Raw genomic sequence first — 21,557 nt, forward strand, 5'->3', positions numbered from 1 at the left:
TTCTGTACCAAAGTGAAACGTTTTTTTAACGTTCCAAAAACGTTATTTGGCTAGCTGGGAAGTGCTGTTGTGCATTGTCCCTGCCAAGTACCATCACTTTGTTTTCCTGTCCAAGTTCGGCGAAAAATGTGCACTGTTTGCCCTTATTGGCTGCAATCCTGGCCATCCACTTCCGGAACTCAACTGGAAGTTCTTTCTTAAATTTCATGGTTTTATCTGAAAGAAAGCACATTATATCCTGTAAATTTTGGATGAGCTTTATTTATCAACGCAGTGTATGATCATACGACAGGTAACTCAAGATCAAAGTTCCTCCCAAGAAACATTTGAATAACTCAATAATTAAGTTTTCGCCCGATTTTAAAAATTGAAAAACATGTTTTGTAGAATGGCATGTTTGGCACCTTCGGTGTTAAAATTCTGCAAATCCATTGATGTTCTCACAAGTAAAGACCACTTGAACAAAATTTGACCATGTTTTAAAACTTGTAGTAAACCACCCTTTGAAGCTCAAAGGTCATTCATCTGTGGTTTGTTTGAATAATAAATCAATATTTTTCCAGTGTATTTTCAACATTTAATTAAAAAAGTTAGTTGTAGAACAACATGTTGTGCATCATCTGTTTTAAAGTTGTGCAAATCCAATGATGCTGTCCCATATTATAAGCAGTTGAAGTTCCAGTAACTCATCTTTTACAATATGTCATTATCATGTTCTTATGCGCTTCATTTCAGTATTCTATGAGAAATGATTGCCTTCTCATATCTAAAATTTGTCTGTGTCTTAATGTGGAAATGATATATTGATTGATACTAAATTTGAAAAGTCTGTATCGATTTTGTTAAATAATAAACACATTCTAGCACAATCTAGAAGTAATATTTAAATCTTTCGAATTTGTTATGAGCAGACACTTGCGTGACACTGCAAAATACCCATGCAAATCAAACGGACACAACAATGGGACGGAGGTTGTTCTTGGCTCGTTCAAAATTGAAACAGACTGGCAAGATATTTGAGATGCAGCTGAACATGTCTTATTATTATTATGAATACTAAAATTCATCCAATTACTAAAGAGGAAACCCAAATGCATTCTTCAAAGTATAAAACTTGTGAGTGTGAACATTTTGAAGTGCAAAATATAGTGCCTAATAAATACTTACACTATGTATCACAATATGTATTATGATAAAATACATAATTTTCATGATAAATGTTTGTAAATTTAATTAGCATTCAACTATGGTTTGTTTAAAAGAGAAAACATGAACATCATAAGTGATAGCATAAAAGAAAACAAACCATTAGATTCCAAAATTAAGAGTACATTCTTACCATCAACAAATGCTTGGACATCTTCCTCTTGTATATGAGGGTACATACACTTTGCCTCTCTATAGTTGGTTACATCCAGGAATGAGCATATTTTCTCCTTGACCAGACGCTCTTTCTTAATAGCTTGGGCCAACTTAGGCATATCTCTGGGCTTAATCTCTTGGTTCTCACACTTCAATAGGATTTCGTACTTTTCATCATCAGTTAGTCCCTGTAATGAGTGAAAATACTGGAGGAAGCGAGGGAAGCATTAAGAGAGAGAGAGAGAGGGAGAGAGGGAGAGAGAGAGAATGAGAATGAGAGAATGTCCTGTTTGCATGTTTAATTAGTAACCAAATCAATCAATTCCAGTTTTTTCTGCACCATGTTGTGCCAGATTAGACGTCAGCTTTTAATCAATATTAGGTCCAGCATTCAAGTTATCCATGCCCACACGCAAACACTGTTAATAAAGTTCATCACGCCATAAAAAGTACACAAACATTACTGCAAAAACAACCAAATATCAAATTTCAAATGGCATCACAATTTTTCTGTTCTTTTGTATTTTGCAGGATCAAAAATAATATTGTTTGTGTTTAACAATTACTTTGTAGAAATTGGGGACACTGATGACAAAACCGAGGAGAAAATAGTGTTAACATTGGAATACATATATTTGGTGACATGAAAAATTCAATATAGATGATGTCATCAAAAAACCTTGGTCATGCTCATATCAAAAAGTGTGAAAATATAGTGATTTTCTAGAGTACACAAATGTGTGGTACTGGTCATGGTGGCAAAAAATACACTAGTGGCAAAATTAATATCACTTACTGTTTGTTCAAGTGGTATGCCATGATCCTGCTCATAGTTGGTCATTACACTCATCAAGAGCTCCCAACACTTGTTGGGGTATGTGGCCATTTGAAGGATTGGTCCCATGGCTTGACGCTGATGCTGAAGTACACATTAAATAGAAATATCAGTATCATCACATGAACGTTATATTTATCAAGTTACATAACAATTTTAAGATACACAATCTTAAATCACTTATCAATAAAAAATATCATTATGATTTGTTTAACTGGCAACTGCCCTACAAATCCAATGGACGGGCCCAACTCCATTTTGTTACAAAAATGAGTAAGTCCCAGCATTTTGTTCTTCCTTGTTTGTGAAAGATGAGCCAATATCCATTCTTTAAATAGTCTTCCACCTACACTTAGTCATTGTTTTCATGAAAGAAAGGCCCAACTCCATGCAGTTGGGCCCTTCTTCCACAAATATTGGGTTAAAGAGGAATTTTGTTCATCCATGAAATCTGCTTTTCAGTACAATTAACTTTATTGCTAACATATTACTTGCTTCTACTTGTGTAATTACCAAATTTCTGTAGCTATTTATAACACATCTGCGTACGGAACTGACACTTGCAATATATTATTGGAAGAACTCCAGCTTGTATAAAGACCTTTATGTTGCCATGGAAACATCATATATAATTTCAAATGTATGTCCCATGAAAATGGATGCCCTTGAAAAATAGGCCTGATGCACATCATTTCTGACTGGCTACATACACTATGGTTCTAAGTGTGAATTAAGGGTTACGGTTCGCTATCTCTAAGGTTTGCTATCTCTAAGGTTCGCTATCTCTAAGGTTCGTTATCACTAATTACGAAAAAGGTTCGCTATACCTAAGGTTCGATATCACTAATTTTGAAAAAGGTTCGGTATTTCTAAGGTTCGATATCACTAATTTTAAATAGGGTTCGCTATCTCTAATTTTAAATAAGGTCCGCTATCACTAATTTATTGAAGGTTCGCTATCTCTAAGGTTCGCTATCACTAATTTAAAATAAGGTCCGCTATCTCTAATTTTAACAATCCCGGTATCCCTAAGGTTCGCTATCTCTAATTTTAAATAAGGTCCGCTATCTCTAAGGTTCGCTATCTCTAAGGTTCGCTATCTCTAAGGTTCGCTATCACTAATTTCAAATAAGGTTCGCTATCTCTAATTTTAAATAAGGTTCGCTATCTCTAATTTTAAATAAGGTTCATATCTCTAATTTCAAATAAGGTTCGCTATAGCGGTCCTTATTTAAAATTAGAGATAGCGGACCTTATTTGACATTAGAGATAGCGGACCTTATTTAAAATTAGAGATAGTGGACCTTATTTAAGATTAGTGATAACGAACCTTAGGTATAGCGAACCTTAATCGAAATTAGTGATAACGAACCTTAGAGATAGCGAACCTTAATTAATTAGGGATAGCGAACCTGAAACAAAATTAGTGATAGCGAACCTTAGGTATAGCGGACCTTTATTGGAATTAGTGATAACGAACCTTAGAGATAGCGAACCTTCAATAAATTAGTGATAGCGGACCTTATTCAAAATTAGTGATAGCGAACCTTATTTTAAATTAGTGATAGCGAACCTTATTTATAATTAGTGATATCGAACCTTAGAACTAGCGAACCTTATTCTAAATTAGTGATATCGAACCTTAGAAGTAGCGGACCTTTTTTAAGGTATAGCGAACCCTTTTCTCTATTAGAGATAGCGGGATTCTGATCTCCATAGACTTTGCACGTTAGTGATAGCGAACCTTAGAGATAGCGAACCTTAGAGATAGCGGACCTTAGAGATAGCGGGATGTCACCGAATTAAGTACCATAGTTATAGAATGCATGACAATGTAGTTTTTTAACATAAAATGCCCTATATCAGCAAGTTAAAGGGATCCTACTTTTTTATGATGATATATAGGAGACCCCTACTGATAGAATTTCAAGTTTGTATTTAATATTTCACATACCCTTTCCTTCGCTGTATCAGTTTCCAGGCGCTTGCCAAGCGCAAGGATACAATTCCTGCGAAACTCAATCGTCATCTGGCCCGGCTCTGCTGTATCTGGGAGATTACAGCTAGTGTACAACATCCTCCTGAACATTATCAGGTTGTCCTGCAGAGTTGGCGGCAGTGTAAAATTCTGTATATTGTTATGCCACGACGCAACTCGCAAGGCCTCCACTGCCGTCAACTCTGCATACACCTCACAGCAGATTGTCTCTACTGTACCTCGTAGAGCTGCTGTGAGGTGATTCCCACCCAGGAGGTAGAAGTGGGAAAAGTTGGGACTGAATGTCTCCCTGCTGCCAATCAGCAACACTGGTATCACCTCGTAGGCTTCCTTTGCGTCCATTTTTTTGACAAACTCCACCTTGACCTCCCTCCTCAGGAGTTCCTTTGGAGCCTCCTCCAATAGACCAATTGGAATGTTATATCTCCCTGATGGAATAGAGAATAACAAATTCAAAATGTAAGTATTTGGATTATATATATATATTCCTCAACAGATAACTTAATTCTCTTCGTTGACAGTCTGTTTGAACTGTTGTGTGCTGAAAATTGCAAACGCCATGTCTTGCACCCTTTGGTCAACAAACACACAGGAGAGAAGTCACAATTGTGTTGTCATATTCGAAATTTTGGGGAAATGTTTTGGATTCCTCCCACCATTAAAGCTCATGATTGGGTCACAAGTTTGAGATACAATCATCAAACACATTCATTGAATTCTATACCCATACTCTGGCAGTACTCTAAACTCTCTTCATACATGTATACACTGCAAATTGTGCCCTTAAACCACAACCCATAATTTTAAACCTTTATACGTATCACATCAGGCAGAATACGAATAGACATGCTCAAGTCCTTTCGGACCTGATCCCCGGGACCTGATGTCTGTGTGATATGATATCAGAATTTTTATCAGCTAGTCACTCCACCACCAAGCCCCAGTTATTAAACATGTGAAAAGTACTAGTGGGTATACTATATAGTATATAGGCCTGTACCAAAGTACCAAGTAAGTAGTATTCTAGTCGTTGGTATACCACACTTGAAATCTCTGAACATGTGGTCATATAGAAGTGATTGGAAGTAAACTGTAAACTTAATGCAAAATGAAAACAAATACCATCCCAGATGTACGTCTTGAATCAAGGCTAAATACGAAGGATGAGCAGAAAAATGAAACATTAAATCAATTCTTATCATTAATTTACTTGTTCTAAATGACATTTCTCTTATGCCCAACTGATTGACTTTTGAGTTATACAAAAGATGAGGGTACATGATAAGATCTTAGGGGTAATTCTCATCTATATCATGATATTGGGAGATAGGGTCATCCATATAGATAAACTCCTCAAACATTGACGAAAAATGTTAGATTCTTAATAAATTATGCCGTATTTGGTATTATCATTTGCAGGATATAAGTGCGCCCATTCTTTCTCCAGAAATAATGAAAAAAAAAATCTGATTTTCTTTCTTTTCTGATTTAGGGAATTACCTAGATATAATTAATAGGTTACTATATAGGATGACTATATAATAGAGCCTCTGCTTATACTTAAAAGGGCATTTCATGATCCACAGCATCATCCCCCACTTTTCTCAAAAAAAGTTGAGATTTTTATATCACTGGAAACCTCTAGCTACATAATGTTTATGTACAAAATATTTCTTGCAGATTAATTTGTTTAGCAAAGATACCGTGAAATTTGAATTTCGTTCTGGTATATCAGAACAAAATTATGGAGCAGTGTAACACACATAATCATGCATAACTCGCATAATGCAAAATCGGAATCAACTGATATTTTGGGAATAAGCTTTTTTCGTGGATATATACTGAAAAATGTCATAAAAAGAGGATGCTAGGATCACGAAACACTCCATTAATACAAACTGCTCTTACACACACTTCAACCCACCCCGGTTCAGAAAACAGACTGGCAATGATAGGAGCAATTTGTACGGTTAAAGACGGATGTTGGCATGGGCGGACACACAGATGAACATGAGGATACATACTTTTTTCTCACTTAATTTTACAACAACAAAAAAACACAGGGGATAAAAATTGAAAAATACACTCACCAATCTTTTTGGCTTTGATTCTGTTGTCCATTGCACATTCTTTTTCAGACATTGCTGCATCAGCCTACATTACAAAATGAATATTGTATAATCTATCAATATGTACTGCAAGAAAGGAATATATTATACAACAACACATTTTGGGAGGAGATGATGGCAGTACTTACACTAGTTCTTTTTTGAACAAATGTCATTACCTATCCAGTGCACAACCAAAACAAAAGGTTCCCTAACCACTATATTCAATTTCTGAATTTGCAATGATTTGATTTGATTTGATTTGATTCTGTACTCAGAAATTTACATATAAATAGACAATTAACAATAATATAAGATGTACACATTTTAAAAACAACACATTAAGATGATAAAACATTATAAAACAGCAGAGCACCAACTTGCACCAAGCTTTTTGGGCTATCCTTGGTGCCACCGAGGATAGCCCAAAAAGCTTTTCAAAAGAAAAGCTTATTTCCATTGGGGTCCTTAAACATGTGAGGGGAGGGGGAATGCAAAGAACACAGAAGACAAAAAATATGAAACACCAACACAAAATATTGCACATTAAGTGAGACCAGCTCAAATTAATTAGCTTGACCAGCAAGGTGTTTTTTTACTATTATTGTTGAAAGTATTGACTTTATTAACTTGCTTGATTCCCTTGAGCAAAGCGTTCCAATGATGAATAGTGGTGTTGTAGAATGTGTGACTAGCTTGACCTTTACAAAGAGGAACAACAAAGTTGTATGGGCTACCCCTGGTACTGTGCCTATGAACTGCAGATTATTTTAGGTACTAATAAAAAATAAGAAGAACATATGCAGCAGTGTATACACTTGGTTTCAAAGAACAGCAGTCCTATGCTCAGATTGACAGGAGCGCACTGTTAATATGGGCAACATACGCAGACCTTTGTGTTATCCCTTCAAGAGTGCTGCTATGCTGACCAAAGTTTTGAGGCATGATTGGCCAATCAGGTTATCGCACAGTGTAATTGACCCGATATATCTTCATGGCATAAATCCTCATGAAGTTAGGTTGAATCCACAGCAGCTGAAGGGAGTAGCTCATTACGTTTTGCGGTACCATAATGGAACTGCTGAATGTGCCATAGAAAATGTACACAAAATCTCTCACTTCAACTTTAAATAACTTGATTAAATCAGGGAAGCTTAGTCTTTTGTTCGAAAAAATATGACCCCAAAAGTATTGTGAAACTATTCATAGCTCTATAGCTCAATATTTAAGCGGCTCTTGTTTATATTTTGTTTACATTTGCTATGGGGCATGCAGATATACTGCAATGCGTGATGGGATGCTCCTTTCAGCTGCTGTAGGTTGAATCCACTATTTCTTCAACAGTCAAGCATGGCCATAGTTTTGAGACTATGGGCCGAGGGACGTTTGTTCCCAAATATATGCCTGACAGGGGTAGTTCATTGGTAGATTACCAGCACGGTCAACTTCTGAGTCTAATTTCACTCTTCTTAAGATGAGCACTCCTGGTGTAGTTCAGTCTTGGAAGATGACACAATTGGAGAAATCACCTTATCAGTCTAACTTACAAACAAACATAATCAGCTTGTACTTGAGCCTATAAATAAAAGTGCCCTAAAGCTACACTAGCAAGTGCTACACCGTTGCAACGGTCCACCCGGAGTGATGTAAGGAAGCAGGCAGGACAAGTGTATAGATATGAAAAAGTGTTGTTGAGGAATAGTCATTGGTAAAACATCAAAACTGTCACCATCGAAGCCTATTTTCACAGTATTGTATGCACTGGGGTTTCTGGGCTTAGGACCAGACTTTGGCGGGTTAACTGGTTTATTAGCGCTCCCCATTCACCCAGTGCATATCGATGGTGTTGGTATAAACTCTATCTGTCGAAATGCATTTGTATATCTGCATAGCCAGATGATGTAGCTGGCTTTCAGAGCTGTTTTGGAGGCAGTGTCTAGGATTGGTTTTCTTTTCCCCTTTGGGACTCATCAGGCAGCTAAACACTTGGTTAGTGATGTGTTATAGAAGCTGATCTGCTTCACACTTCTACTGGGAAGTAAAACACAGTCCATCCTCTGTTTTCACATTCGCCTACCAGGTCTTCATATTTACACTTTTTCCTGGCATACGCTTTCAGGCTAGGTTCTCCTCAGATGGTACTGTCAATTCTATGATGATTGTATGTTTGGTGATGGCTGAATAGATCATAATATCAGGTCGCTTGGCAGTTTCTGCTATTTCTGGAGGGAACACTATTGGCTTGTGCTCCTCATCCATCAGGAAGGTCCAGTCTCTAGCCTTCTTCAGTATGTTTTTTACTTCTGTCTTTGTAGTACATAGAGCTGGGTTCCTGTATGTTGTACCATCGGCTATACGGAAAGCAATGGTAGGGATGAAGTCTGGAGTATACTCTGTTGGTTTGCTGTTGTTAGCCTCATCAATATTATGGAATTTTGGAATTACCTCCCGGAAGCCATCGTTAAGTCCACATCCCTTCAGGCCTTCAAATTGGCTGTCCAATCCCACCTCTTTTAGCCAGTATCTTTGTGTTTTTCCCAGCTATTTACTTTTGCTTCTTTTGTCTGTTTGGCATGTTTTGGTACCTTTTTGTGTTTTTATTTATTCTCTTTGTTTGTTTTTGATGTTATTCATGTATAGGCATCCCTTCAATTTATTGCTCGTCAATATTGGGTTTAGCCTGGCATTTCGCCGAATGTTATAAATAAATTTAAAAAAATAAAATAAATTATGGTGCCAGGCCTGATGCTATTGTTCTTAGTGTTTGGTCATTGCGCCAGTTGCATGTACCTTCCATTCTCAAGCGAGTACCTGCAACAATTCAGGATGTGGAGCAGAGTACAGTTACGGTAGTTGCAGAGTTGGCACAGTCCAAGATTGTTTTTCCCCTATAGTTTCACATTAGCAGGTGAAGGAAGTTGGTCATGCTTGGCATTGATATGGAACGACAGGAGTTCCGATGTCCAGCATGGTGGAGTCCTATCCCAACCACTGTCCTTGTTTAGCACATCCGTAGAGGTAAAGCAGCATATATTCCTCATTCACTTCTTTGACCAGATTAGCGAGGCATTTTCTGTGCTCTTTCTGGCTCATGTCTTTAATAAGCTTTTGGGTTTTCTTGAAACCCAGACCTGCCTAGTCAGTTTGACCTCGGCTCATCTCATTTAAGATGATATGGTGCTCTCTCTGCTCGAGCCCTTTAACTCCATTCCACCTCTTCTTGGTTCTTATTTTCCAAACTATCTCTATATAGTGTTTGAGTCTTTACATCTCTGGAGTATTTGTTCAGATGGTATTTGATGACCTGTATATAGTGAACTCCCATGTCATTTTGGGGATAATCATATGATTGTATATCCACATTTTCATGATTCCATTCAGTACTTTTATCAGTAGTTTCTGATTAAGTACATGTATTTATCTGATGCCATCATTGTTTAGATCTTCATAGGAATCTCATAGGCTGGTTGTGAATATAGGTGATCATCTGTCCGTATTCATTTGTAGCTGAGGATTGTATGCTACATATTGGGTCTTGTGGCCATTCAACTTCTGTTCTGCATTTGGAATTACTTTATTCATCACATGAGATCTGCATTTGGATGGTTTTTGGCCTTCATAGTTCGGAGGAAGTTGTTGACAATATGTTATTAAGTTGTTGACAACTTTCTGGGCTTCTTCCTACAAGGGTCAGATCATCTGCATATGCCTTGGCTGACAATGTAAGGTCTGAGCTACTCATATGCGGTATCCAAGATGGCTGGATTGGTATTTTTTGATTTCATTTGATAAAACTTTATAAACCGTAAGTGCTATGGTGATAAAACCCCTCCCCTTCCCTCCCCTCCCCTCTCCTCTCCTCTCCTCTCCTCTCCTCTCTCCCCCCTCTCCTCCCCTCTCCTCTCCTCCCCTCCCCTCTCCTCTCCTCTCCTCTCCTCCTCTCCTCTCGACTCCTCTCCTCTCCTCTCCTCACGACTCCTCTCCTCTCCTCTCCACTCCTCTCCTCTCGACTCCTCTCCTCTCGACTCCTCTCCTCTTGACTCCTCTCCTCTGGACTCCTCTCGACTCTTGTAACTTTGAAGATGTCTCTGAATATGAATATCAATAGCATATGACACCACCTATCTGGACAACCATGCGCCATGCATAACTCCATTATAGCCCAATTTGGACCCACTGATAACATAATTATAGTTAGGAATAAAATTATCTCAAGTGGCAGTTTCAAATCATCTCATCACAACTCATTTATAAGCTATTGTATGCATGTAACTATGTGGTCTAATAGGAATATGCTTATTGTCCTTGGGCTGTCAATTCTATAAACACAGTACCAATATTGTCCCATCAATAATAGGATTTTGCCTCTGTTAAATGGAAATGGAATTGGAAAGACATCCCTATAGCTAAATTTATACTACATCACTAATAGTGATAGCGACTGTTTTTTAGCCAATGAGATAGGCCTTTTTTGTTGCATTATGAAAAGCAAGCTATCTTAATTCTTATTGGTCAAATACCAATCGCCGCTCTTTGCTCAACGAGTATAAATTCAGCTTATTTTGTAAATGAAGCTAACAGCTAGTGGTGTAATACAAAGCCACATGCTTGACTGTAGGGCGTATTTCTATTGGTTAGTTTCCGTTAGTTTCCTGGGGATGACACAATGTATCAGTCTGTTGCTATGATTGTCTTTTTTTCTTTTGGCTGGACCAGGTGCCACACATTTGGAAGAAACATCTCCTGTTTCATTTTTAAAGGCCTAAGAGGCATTTAAATTTTAATGGCACACCTTAAATACAAAATCAGCTTTAAAGCCATATTATAACATTTGCTGAGGAGAAAGCCTAAAAAAAAAGGTTCAAATTCTGGTTTTTACACGATTGTAATGTACTTTAGTCAATAATGATACTCTGTAAAAATCAAGACTTTAGGTGCTGTAGTTTTGTCAAAATCCAAGATTTTGAATAAAACAATGGAACCTGTGTTTTATTATTACGATGGAAATATTATTCAAACACGTATGCACAGTACGTACATGGCGTGTGGGATTACACATACACACATACCCCGAGGATCGTACCGTATTACAACCGTGGGGGTAACATGCATGGGTGTTAGTAGTAAATTTACCTGATCACTGCTTGTCTCTGAATGACTTAATTTACTCCCAATATTACTGCCTGTTGTGCGACTCTTATTCTTTCGGCTCCCTTCACCAACCTATAATTATATGCAAATAAAATACAAACAACAACAATACTTTTTTCAGAGACATCTTCGAAGTTTCAATTCAATTATTTTAGCAGCTAATCTTCTGAGAGCAATTGAGCAATATCACAAAATGTATTGTAAAAAAGGAATACTAGTATATTTACACAAAAGTCATGTTTGGGAGAATGATGCCAGTGTGGTTACAATTATTGTTTTAAAACACATTTTGTTACCTATTCAGTGCACAACCAAAACAAGAAGGTTCCTGAACCACCATATTCATTTTCTGATTTTGCTCAGATTGATGCGAGCGCCCTAGCTGATAATGAGCGACATAAGCAGAGCTTTGTGTTCCCTTCTAGAGTGTGATATGCACCGATCAAAGTTTTGATGAGTAATCGACCAATCAGGTTATCAATCTAATGTTATGATTGTCAGGTGAAAGAATCAATCGGAACTCCACTTCTGTGTTTACACTGAAAACAGTCTACAGCCAATTAGAGATGCCACTCAGTTTCACTCATAAAACCCTGAAACTGGTGAAAAAAACCTGAAAAAAAATGTGAAATAAATACCTGATCACTGCTTGTCTCTGTATGACTTGGCGTACTCCCAAAATTACTGACTGTTGTGGGTCTCTTTCTCGTTTGATTCTCCTTACAAAATAAAAAATAAATTTGTTGTTTGATTTAACGTGCTCTTCAGCTAGGCATTAACTGATTATCAAGTATTAAGAAAGAAAGAAAGAAAGAAAGAAAGAAAGAAAGACAAAAGAGAGAGGAGAGGAGAGGAGAGGAGAGGAGAGCAGAGGAGAGCAGAGGAGAGGAGAGGAGAGCAGAGGAGAGCAGAGGAGAGGAGAGCAGAGCAGAGGAAAGGAGAGCAGAGAAACATGGATTCACCCGGGTTCATTATTTACCTGATCACTGATCTCATCTGAACTATATGTACTCCCAATATTACTGCTTGTTGTTTGTCTCTTTTTCTTTCGGCTCCCTTCACCAACCTATAATTATATGCCAATAAAATACAAACAACCTCATTAATAACCTTTTTCAGAGACTTCTTCTAAGTTTAATTCAATTATTTTAGCAGTTATTGCTACAGGGTGGTCCAAAACAACTTAACCCAAATTCAAAGTTTCATATCCCACAAGGTGCTTCTCCAACCACAAGTCTCACATGCTTTCGCGACCGCCTGCTTTTGCAAAATTTGGTAGAGGTCAATTAATTTGGTGGTTCTCGGTTGGACACTATTATCTGGCTGATGGTGACAGTACCCACCAAGTTTCATGCCATCCAACAATTTTTACTAATTTGACCTCAGATGACCCCCGGTGACCCTGAAATGACCTTCCAAAAATGTTGACTGTACATACCAAGTTTCATGTCTGGCCATATGATAGTTTTTAGTAATTTAACCTCAGCTGGCTGACCCCTGGGTGATCTCGGATGACCCCAAAATGACTGTCCAAAAAATTGGCTCTAAATGATGACTTTACCCACTGACCAAGTTTCATGCTAAGATACGACAGTTTTAAGTAATTTTACCTCAGATTACCCATGTGTGACCTTGGATGACCCCAAAATGACCTAAAAATGACTCTAAATGATGACAGTACCCACCAAGTTTCATGCCCATATGTCAGTTTTTAGTAATTTGACCTCAGATGACCGTGACCCATGGGTGACCTTGGATGACCCTGAAATGATCGTCCAAAATTGTACTCTAAATGTTGCATGTACCCACCAAGTTTCATGCCAATACAACAGTTTTAGTAATTTGACCTCAGATGACCCCAGACTGTGCCCGGATGACTCCAAAATGACCTTCCAAAATTTTGAATCTAAATGTTGACTGTACCCATTACAGTTTTTAGTAATTTGACTGCAGATGACCCCTGTGTGACCTCAGATGATCCTGAAATAACCTTTTAAACATTTTGCTCTAAATGTTGACTGTACACGGCAAGTTCCATGCCCATATGCCAGTTTTTAGTAATTTGACAGCCCTTGAATTAAGGATCTGAAGGGGCACGGCAACTATTTTAGGGCAAGTTGAAAATTGCCTTGGATTTTTACTGAAAAGGCAAGGCAGCACAGCAGTTTGTAATATTTCAAGAGGGCATCATGGCAGTCTGTTGAAAATTTGAGAAGGGCACCAAGGCAATTTCTCAAAGTGAAGAAAACACACACAAACATAGGACAGCGTTCAAGCTTTGACTTACGTTTGGTGGCCAGAATGGTGGGAACTTAAAGTGAACGATATCCTACTTAAGGGTTCATACCACTAAATATGCCTGTGAAGCGGTTTCCGGTAAAAGTTTATCACGACTATAGTCCCAACTTTCCATAAAAAATGTGCAAAATCGGTACAATATTAACAAATTTAGTGTTGCAAATCGTGTTTTGCTAGAACTTGTGAATGTGATCTCTAATAATTTGAACAGAAAACGCAAAAATTTGAGTGATGTTTACGATGATGCGCGCATGAACACTCAAGGTCAAAAAGCGGTTAGCAGTCGGACGTAAACAAGGGAAAATCAGGTCTTTTAGTTAGTAATTTGACCTCAGATGACCCCTGGGTGACCCTGGATGACCACAAAATGACCTTCCAAAATTTTGGCTCTAAATGTTGACTGTACCCGCCAAGTTTCATGCCCATACAAGTTTTTAGTAATTTGACATGACCTCAGATGACCCCTTGGTGACCCCGGATGACCCCACAATGACCTTCCAAAATTTGGCTTTAACTGTTGACTGTACCCAGTAAGTCATGCTCATCTGACAGTTTTTAGTAAGTTGACCTCAGATGACCCATGGGTGACCCCAGATGACCCCAAAATGACCTTCCAAAAATTTGGCTCTAAATGTTGACAGTACCCACCAAGTTTCATGCCAATACAAGTTTTTAGTAATTTGACCTCAGATGACCCCAGACTGAGCCCGGATGACCCCAAATTGACCAAAATTTTGAATCTAAATGTTGACTGTACCCATTAAGTTTCATACCCATTCAACAGTTTTTAGTAATTTGACTGCAGATGACCCCTGTGTGACCTCAGATGATCCTGAAATAACCTTCCAAAATTTTGCTCTAAATGTTGACTGTACACTGCAAGTTCCATGCCCATATGACAGCTTTTTAGTAAACCCCGTTTGACCTCAGATGACCCCTGGGTGACCCCATACAGTGTCATTGCCCCGATATCTTCATGGCAGAAATCGCCACGGTATGTTGAATCCACACGCATGGCCATTTTGTTCCGACCTGTTTAATAGTTTGAGACGCATAATGGGCCGATGGACATCCGACTAAGATGAATGAATGAACAATAGCCTGGTAACTGACCTGTGTGTGAGTGAGCATGGTATACGCCATGAACATTTTGATGAGGTCATCTGCTTTTAGACTGCCTCTACGAGTGGCCTATGCTGCGCTATAGTTCGGCACATATAAAATCAGAATTTTTGTCACTTTTTGAGCTCAATACGCACGCTTCTTTCTCAATACGCAAGCTAACGACTATCATATCCTTTCAACACATATGTTCAAGTGCAAGCAAAAAATATGGCTTTTTTAGAATAAAAACAATTACGGGAGATATTCATTATTTTCTACCCCGGTATCCAACGATTTATCATCTGAATATATCAAATCGTGCATAGCACATTCACGTGTATCGATCCCGGGTATTGATTTTAGTGTCTCTGCTGTATCAAGTAATTATTAACCAGGCGATGTTGGTGTGCCCCAGATGACCCAAAATGAGCTTCCAAAAATTTGGCTTCAAATGTTGACTATACCCACCCAGTTTCATGCCAATATGGCAGTTTCTGCTAATTTTGACCTCAGATGACCCCTGAATGACCTCGGGTGATCTTAACCCACTAACCAATACAAACTTGTTCTGTCTGGGGTCAATGTGCACCCACTCACCAAGGTTGAGGAACTTGCGACCCCTAGTCTCTGAGAAAATGGTATTTTGCTTGTTACGCATAAATTGTGCAAAGTAGGTACTTAATTTTTATATATTGCGCTGAAAATCATATCAAGTCGAGAACCTCTGGCTCCGCTACTCCCCACCAAGTTACGTCACTATACCCCATACGGATCTCAAGATAATCTGTTCACAAGGTTTTTTGCTTGATACGCATCAAATATGCATTTATATGCAAGCAAACAAACTAGCATATTTTGCGCTGAAAATCTAAATCAGGTCAAGAACACCTGGCCACGCTACTCCCCACCAAGTTACGTCACTGTACCCCATACGGGTCTCCAGATAATCTGTTCACAAGGTATTTTGCTTATTACGCATAAATTAGGCAAATTAGGTACAATGTACTTTATTATCATATTTTGCTCTCAAAACCTAATCAGGTCGAGACCCTCTGGTCATGCTACCCCCTATAAAGTTTTATCACCATAGCACTTACGGTTGGTTCTCAAGATAACACGTTCACAAGCTTTTCCAAACACACGCACAGACCCACCACCCCCCTCCCCCACACACACACCCACACGGACGAACCCCCACCATAGTGATTACTAATCTTCTCCTTGAATATAGTTCAGGCGAGACAAAGCATGAGAAGTCTGTTTCAAACTGTTGTTGCAAATTCTTACTGAAATCTAAGAGTATTCGGTCAAAATATGATTGAAAGCGAGAAAAACCTGAAAAGAATGCGAAATAAATACCTGATCACTGTTTGTCTCTGAACGACTTGATGTACTCCGAAAATTACTGCCTGTTGAAGTTCTCTTCTTCTTTTGGCTCACATCACTAGTCTATAATTATATGCAAATAAAATACGAAGAACAACATTAATAACCTCATTAATAACCTCTTTCAGAGACATCTTCAAAGTTACAAGAGTCGAGAGGAGTCGAGAGGAGAGGAGTCAAGAGGAGAGGAGTCGAGAGGAGAGGAGTCGAGAGGAGAGGAGTCGAGAGGAGAGGAGAGGAGTCGTGAGGAGAGGAGAGGAGAGGAGTCGAGGAGGAGAGGAGAGGAGAGGAGAGGAGAGGAGAGGAGAGGAGAGAGAGAGGGAGGGAGAGGAGAGGAGAGGAGAGGGGAGGAGGAGGGGAGGGGAGGGGAGGGGAGAGGAGAGGAGAGGAGAGGAGAGGAGAGGAGAGGAGAGGAGAGGAGAGGAGAGGAGAGGGAGGGAGGGAGGAAGGGGAGGGAGGGGAGGGAAGGGAGGAGGGGAGGGAAGGGAGGGGTTTTATCACCATAGCACTTACGGTTTATAAAGTTTTATCACCATAGCACTTACGGTTGGTTCTCAAGATAACACGTTCACAAGCTTTTCAAGATAACACATTCACAAGCTTTTCCAAACACACGCACAGACCCACCACCCCCCTCCCCCACACACTCACCCACACGGACGAACCCCCACCATAGTGATTACTAATCTTCTCCTTGAATATAGTTCAGGCGAGACAAAGCATGAGAAGTCTGTTTCAAACTGTTGTTGCAAATTCTTACTGAAATCTAAGAGTATTCGGTCAAAATATGATTGAAAGCGAGAAAAACCTGAAAAAGAATGCGAAATAAATACCTGATCACTGTTTGTCTCTGAACGACTTGATGTACTCCGAAAATTACTGCCTGTTGAAGTTCTCTTCTTCTTTTGGCTCACATCACTAGTCTATAATTATGCAAATAAAATACGAAGAACAACATTATTAACCTCATTAATAACCTCTTTCAGAGACATCTTCAAAGTTACAAGAGTCGAGAGGAGTCGAGAGGAGAGGAGTTGAGAGGAGAGGAGAGGAGTGGAGAGGAGGGGAGTGGAGTGAGAGGAGAGGAGAGGAGGAGGAGGGAGGGGGGAGAGGAGAGGAGAGGAGAGAGGAGAGGAGAGGAGAGGAGAGGAGAGGGAGGGGAGGGGGGGAGGGGAGGGGAGGGGAGGGAGAGGAGAGGGAGAGAGATAGAGAGAGAGAGAGAGGAAAGGCGAGGAGAGGAGAGGAGAGGGGAGGGGAGGGGAGGGAGGGAGGGGAGGGGAGGGGAGGGAGGGAGAGAGAGAGGAGAGGAGAGGAGAGGAGAGGAGAGGAGAGGAGAGGGGAGGGGAGGGGAGGGGAGGGGAGGGGAGAGGAGAGGAGAGGAGAGGAGAGGAGAGGAGAGAATAAAGAAGGAAGCAAGGAAGGAAGCAAGGAATAAAGGAAAGAAGGAAGCAAGGAAGGAAGGAAGGAAGGAAGGAAGGAAGGAAAGAAGAAGGAAAGAAGGAAAGAAGGAAATAAGGAAGGAAGGAAGGAAGGAAGGAAGGAAGGAAGGAAGGAAGTTAGGAAGGAAAGAATAAAAAGAAAAGGAAATCTAAAAGAAAAGAAAAGAATTGAGGATTCACCCGGATTCATTACTTACCTGATCACTGCTCTCATCTAAACTATATGTACTCCCAATATTACTGCCTGTTGTTTTTCTTTTATTCTTTCGGCTCCCTCCATCAACCTATAATTATATGCCAATAAAATACATGTACAAACAACAATATTACCTTTTTCAGAGATATCTTCAAAGTTTCAATTCAATTAAACTGGGAATTAAGCAGTTGGTATATGTGAAAGCAATCTGTAGGTTTTTTTCTTTTTAAGAAAAATGATTGACATAATGACAGAAAACTTGATTCATATGCATGATTTTTGCATGTTTAACAACTTGAAACTGTTGTGACTCATAGAGTACATTTATTTTAACAAGTCACAACATTGACTTATCTTCATGAAAACTTAAATCTATAACTTGGTATCAAACATGTGACATCTTAAATTAAGATCTTCTATAAATGGCCAGGTGAATGTACAGAGCAATGTTCAAATCAGGGTTACAGAATATCCAATTTCTATCTCTGACAAGATTGCAAGATTTGTGTTTCAATACTCTAATGGTAATACACGAAAATCTCCAGTAAAACCATGCACATGTTTAGGAGAATGTTCAAATCTGGATGGGTTTATGCAAAATTAGGAGAGAGCATATGAAACATAGACTTCTCCGTAGTCCAGTTGCCCAAGCCGAGATTTCATCAGCTTAAAACTCTATTTGTATTTTATTTGTTCACAATTGATAGATTTTCACATCTGATCTTTTCAGTCACCGTACTCCCTCTGTTTATTAGCTTCCCAAGTGAACTACTTACATGTAATTTGGATTGCGGTTAACATGCTTAAAACTGTCATCTATGGATGAGATTGTCGGACTTCTGGCATACATTTACTAAATTAAAATTGGCCATGATGTAATGCATCTTTAAATGGATCTGGCTGTGATTGGTCACCAAGATCTCGTTATGGTTTAAATCTTCCAGGCATGTGCCATTACCATTAACTACATCGTACACAAATATCCGTGGTATTTGCGGTCCTTTGTGTTGGAGCGAAAGTTAAACTCTCATTATAGATACATGTCTAGCGCGTGCCATATCTTGTACTTCCATGCTTTGTGCTTGCGGTTAAACAAGTATGATTGACAGTGTGTCAGGGACAAAGTCCCCGATCAAAGTCCTGTTTAAAATCCGAAGTACATATAGTCAAATTTTTTTGTATTGAAGTGAGTCATTATAAATATAATATACCATTAAGATATGTTGCATTCGATAATATAGGCCTACGTATTTACTGTCATTATTAGTAAACCATTCAGTATTTTGGTGTAATAAACATCATTATAATTTCGTGTTATACTGAATGCGTTCATGATCATGATTAATAACATATTTTTATCAAATTCAAATTCGACTGATGGCATAGTTTAATGAAAACAATGTACTTTGCTATAATTTTGATCTATTTTGATGCCCTATTCCTGTTTACCTCATGCTCCTCTGACATCAATTATGTACCCATTATAATACAAAAAAGAAGCTTAGTCAGCATCATGTAACTATAGAGATCACATTATCATACAAACTGATACTTCTTCAGGTATTAGTCTTGGGTACAAATAAGGACCCTAAAATGACCAATTTCCACAACAATTAATGTACCTTTACAACTCTGACAAGGATCACATGCATGCATCAACTGCCATCAACATTTCTGAGCCAAAGCACCACAAACATATCATGATTTCCATAATTTTATAGAGATGCTACACGTACATGTATTGTATTGGGTGATACAAAAATTCAACTTCATAAAAGGATTACCTCGAGCTGTGTTTCAGATTCATCTCCAAAGTCATACAGCATGTTTCTCAGAACATTGTTCATCTGTTCAACAAAATTAAAAACATCATCCGATGCATTTTCGTCCACATCTTTAAACACCTCAGAGGTCAAATAGTCTTCCAAATTCAGCAGGAAGCTGGATCTCTCACAGTTTATCTAAAATGCAAATAGTTAAAAAGAAACACAAAATAATATATAAAGTTACTCCAGTCCAACTCAGCCAACCATGTTGCCATATCCCCAAAATTGATTTTCGGCTAAAAATTCTATGTAACTTGCAATTTTCACAGAATTTTCTCCTAAATATAATTTAAAGGATATGACTATTTCAATTTCAACCTAAATACATCTAAGTAAAAGGTCACTTAGCTCTTTGAAAAATTTTACAAAATCTTGGTAGCAAGTACTGTCCCTGAACGAAACCTTGCATTGCAATGTCATACATGTACATGTGATGTATAAAAACAAGCATGCACGCAAGATCCAATTTTAACTTTAAGCTTAAAATACTGACATGACAAAACCAATTTGGTCAGCTCACAACCTTTAACCATGCTTTAACCAAAGTATATTATGGTATGGTGCCTCAACAACGGCTTTCCAATTGTCTTTTTCACTTCTATTTGTTCAAAATAGCCTTTCTTATAATTATATTACATAACTAAATGGTTTAGAAAAAAAGTCCACCCCAATGAATGACTAAATAGGGCAGAGAAATATGGGGGCCTGTTTTGCCCCGACGGTCTTACCAGATTCAAGCATGTCCAGTGATAAGAGAGTATGGAATTTTGACAAAATAAGTTTATTTTTGAGATGCACAATAGTAAGTTACTAAAATAAACATATTAAATGGAAAATGACATCAAGTATTTGATAGATACTACATCCCTCTTTCCAAAGTGGACTAGCTACTTTCCATGCATTAATTTAGAGATGACTCTGGACATCAGGTCTTCCAAGCCATACATGTATGCCTGAAGCCTCAAGTCAACCATATAGCCATGAGCGTGTGCAAAGGAAGTGGCCCTAACATCACACAAACAGCAACCTAACTGGTCTTGGTATACATTAGCAGTGAGCTCAAATCTGTTTGGGGGCTTGTTTTGCCCCGGGGCCTGTTTAGCCCCTAGCTCTCCCTATAAACCATACTAAGGCTCTTCACAATCAATTCTTAGTTTACTGTTTTACCGCCTGCATCCAAAATTGAAAATTGCAAAGTATTTAATTTAATTTTATTTATATTTTGCATTTTGTCCTTTAAAATTGCTTTTACTTGCTACTTTCTAACATGAATCATATCAACAATAATGATGAATAAACAAACAGCATAACTGCACATAAGTTATACTATGTGTAAAAGTGAGCATAGTTATAAAATAATTTAATGCCGGCTCCACTCAAAACAGGTTAATAATTGGTTGTGATAACTAATACTAAATTTATAAAGAAAATAATAGATAATTAATAATTAAAAGGCACCTCGTCCTATTTTTAATATCTTGAACAGTAAACTCAGAATCAAAATTGTGAACTTGGGCCTAAACAACAAAAAACTACAATTAACAAAGCACAGATACAGGGAGGTAAATGTATCCCACGTGATGCGATTGCGTCAGAGTGGAAGTGTGGGTGATTGGTGACATGTATTTTAAAGTATAACATTTCATATTTTTGTCTTGTGTTGCTTTCCATACCCCATCTTTGTTCCCATTCTGACCCAAACTGCTGCCCATATTTGTACCTAACAACTTAACAAGGTTACATAACCAGCAACCTTGACTACATGTACTTCCTGCATCCATGGGCATCCCCAAATGGTTAAGATTTTGACCTCATTTGCATGTTAAAACTTCATGCTTTTCACCACAGACTGT

General features: G+C 38.4%; 1 protein-coding gene across 1 annotated transcript; it reads right to left on the reverse strand.

Moving 5' to 3' along the window:
* Window positions 1-25: 25 nt before the first annotated feature.
* LOC140140673 (uncharacterized) lies at window positions 26-21,485 on the reverse strand. The gene is made up of 13 exons (XM_072162431.1): window positions 21,378-21,485; window positions 19,663-19,839; window positions 17,880-17,966; window positions 17,077-17,166; window positions 16,217-16,306; window positions 12,435-12,521; window positions 12,094-12,174; window positions 11,438-11,527; window positions 6,287-6,350; window positions 4,152-4,624; window positions 2,159-2,281; window positions 1,340-1,568; window positions 26-216 (listed from the first exon to the last, which is right to left on the reverse strand). Exons 1-13 carry the CDS (start codon window positions 21,483-21,485, stop codon window positions 26-28), a joined length of 1,890 nt encoding a protein of 629 aa, XP_072018532.1.
* Window positions 21,486-21,557: the final 72 nt, after the last annotated feature.

This window comes from Amphiura filiformis, chromosome 19, assembly GCF_039555335.1.
Source record: "Amphiura filiformis chromosome 19, Afil_fr2py, whole genome shotgun sequence".
Lineage (NCBI taxonomy): Eukaryota > Metazoa > Echinodermata > Ophiuroidea > Amphilepidida > Amphiuridae > Amphiura > Amphiura filiformis.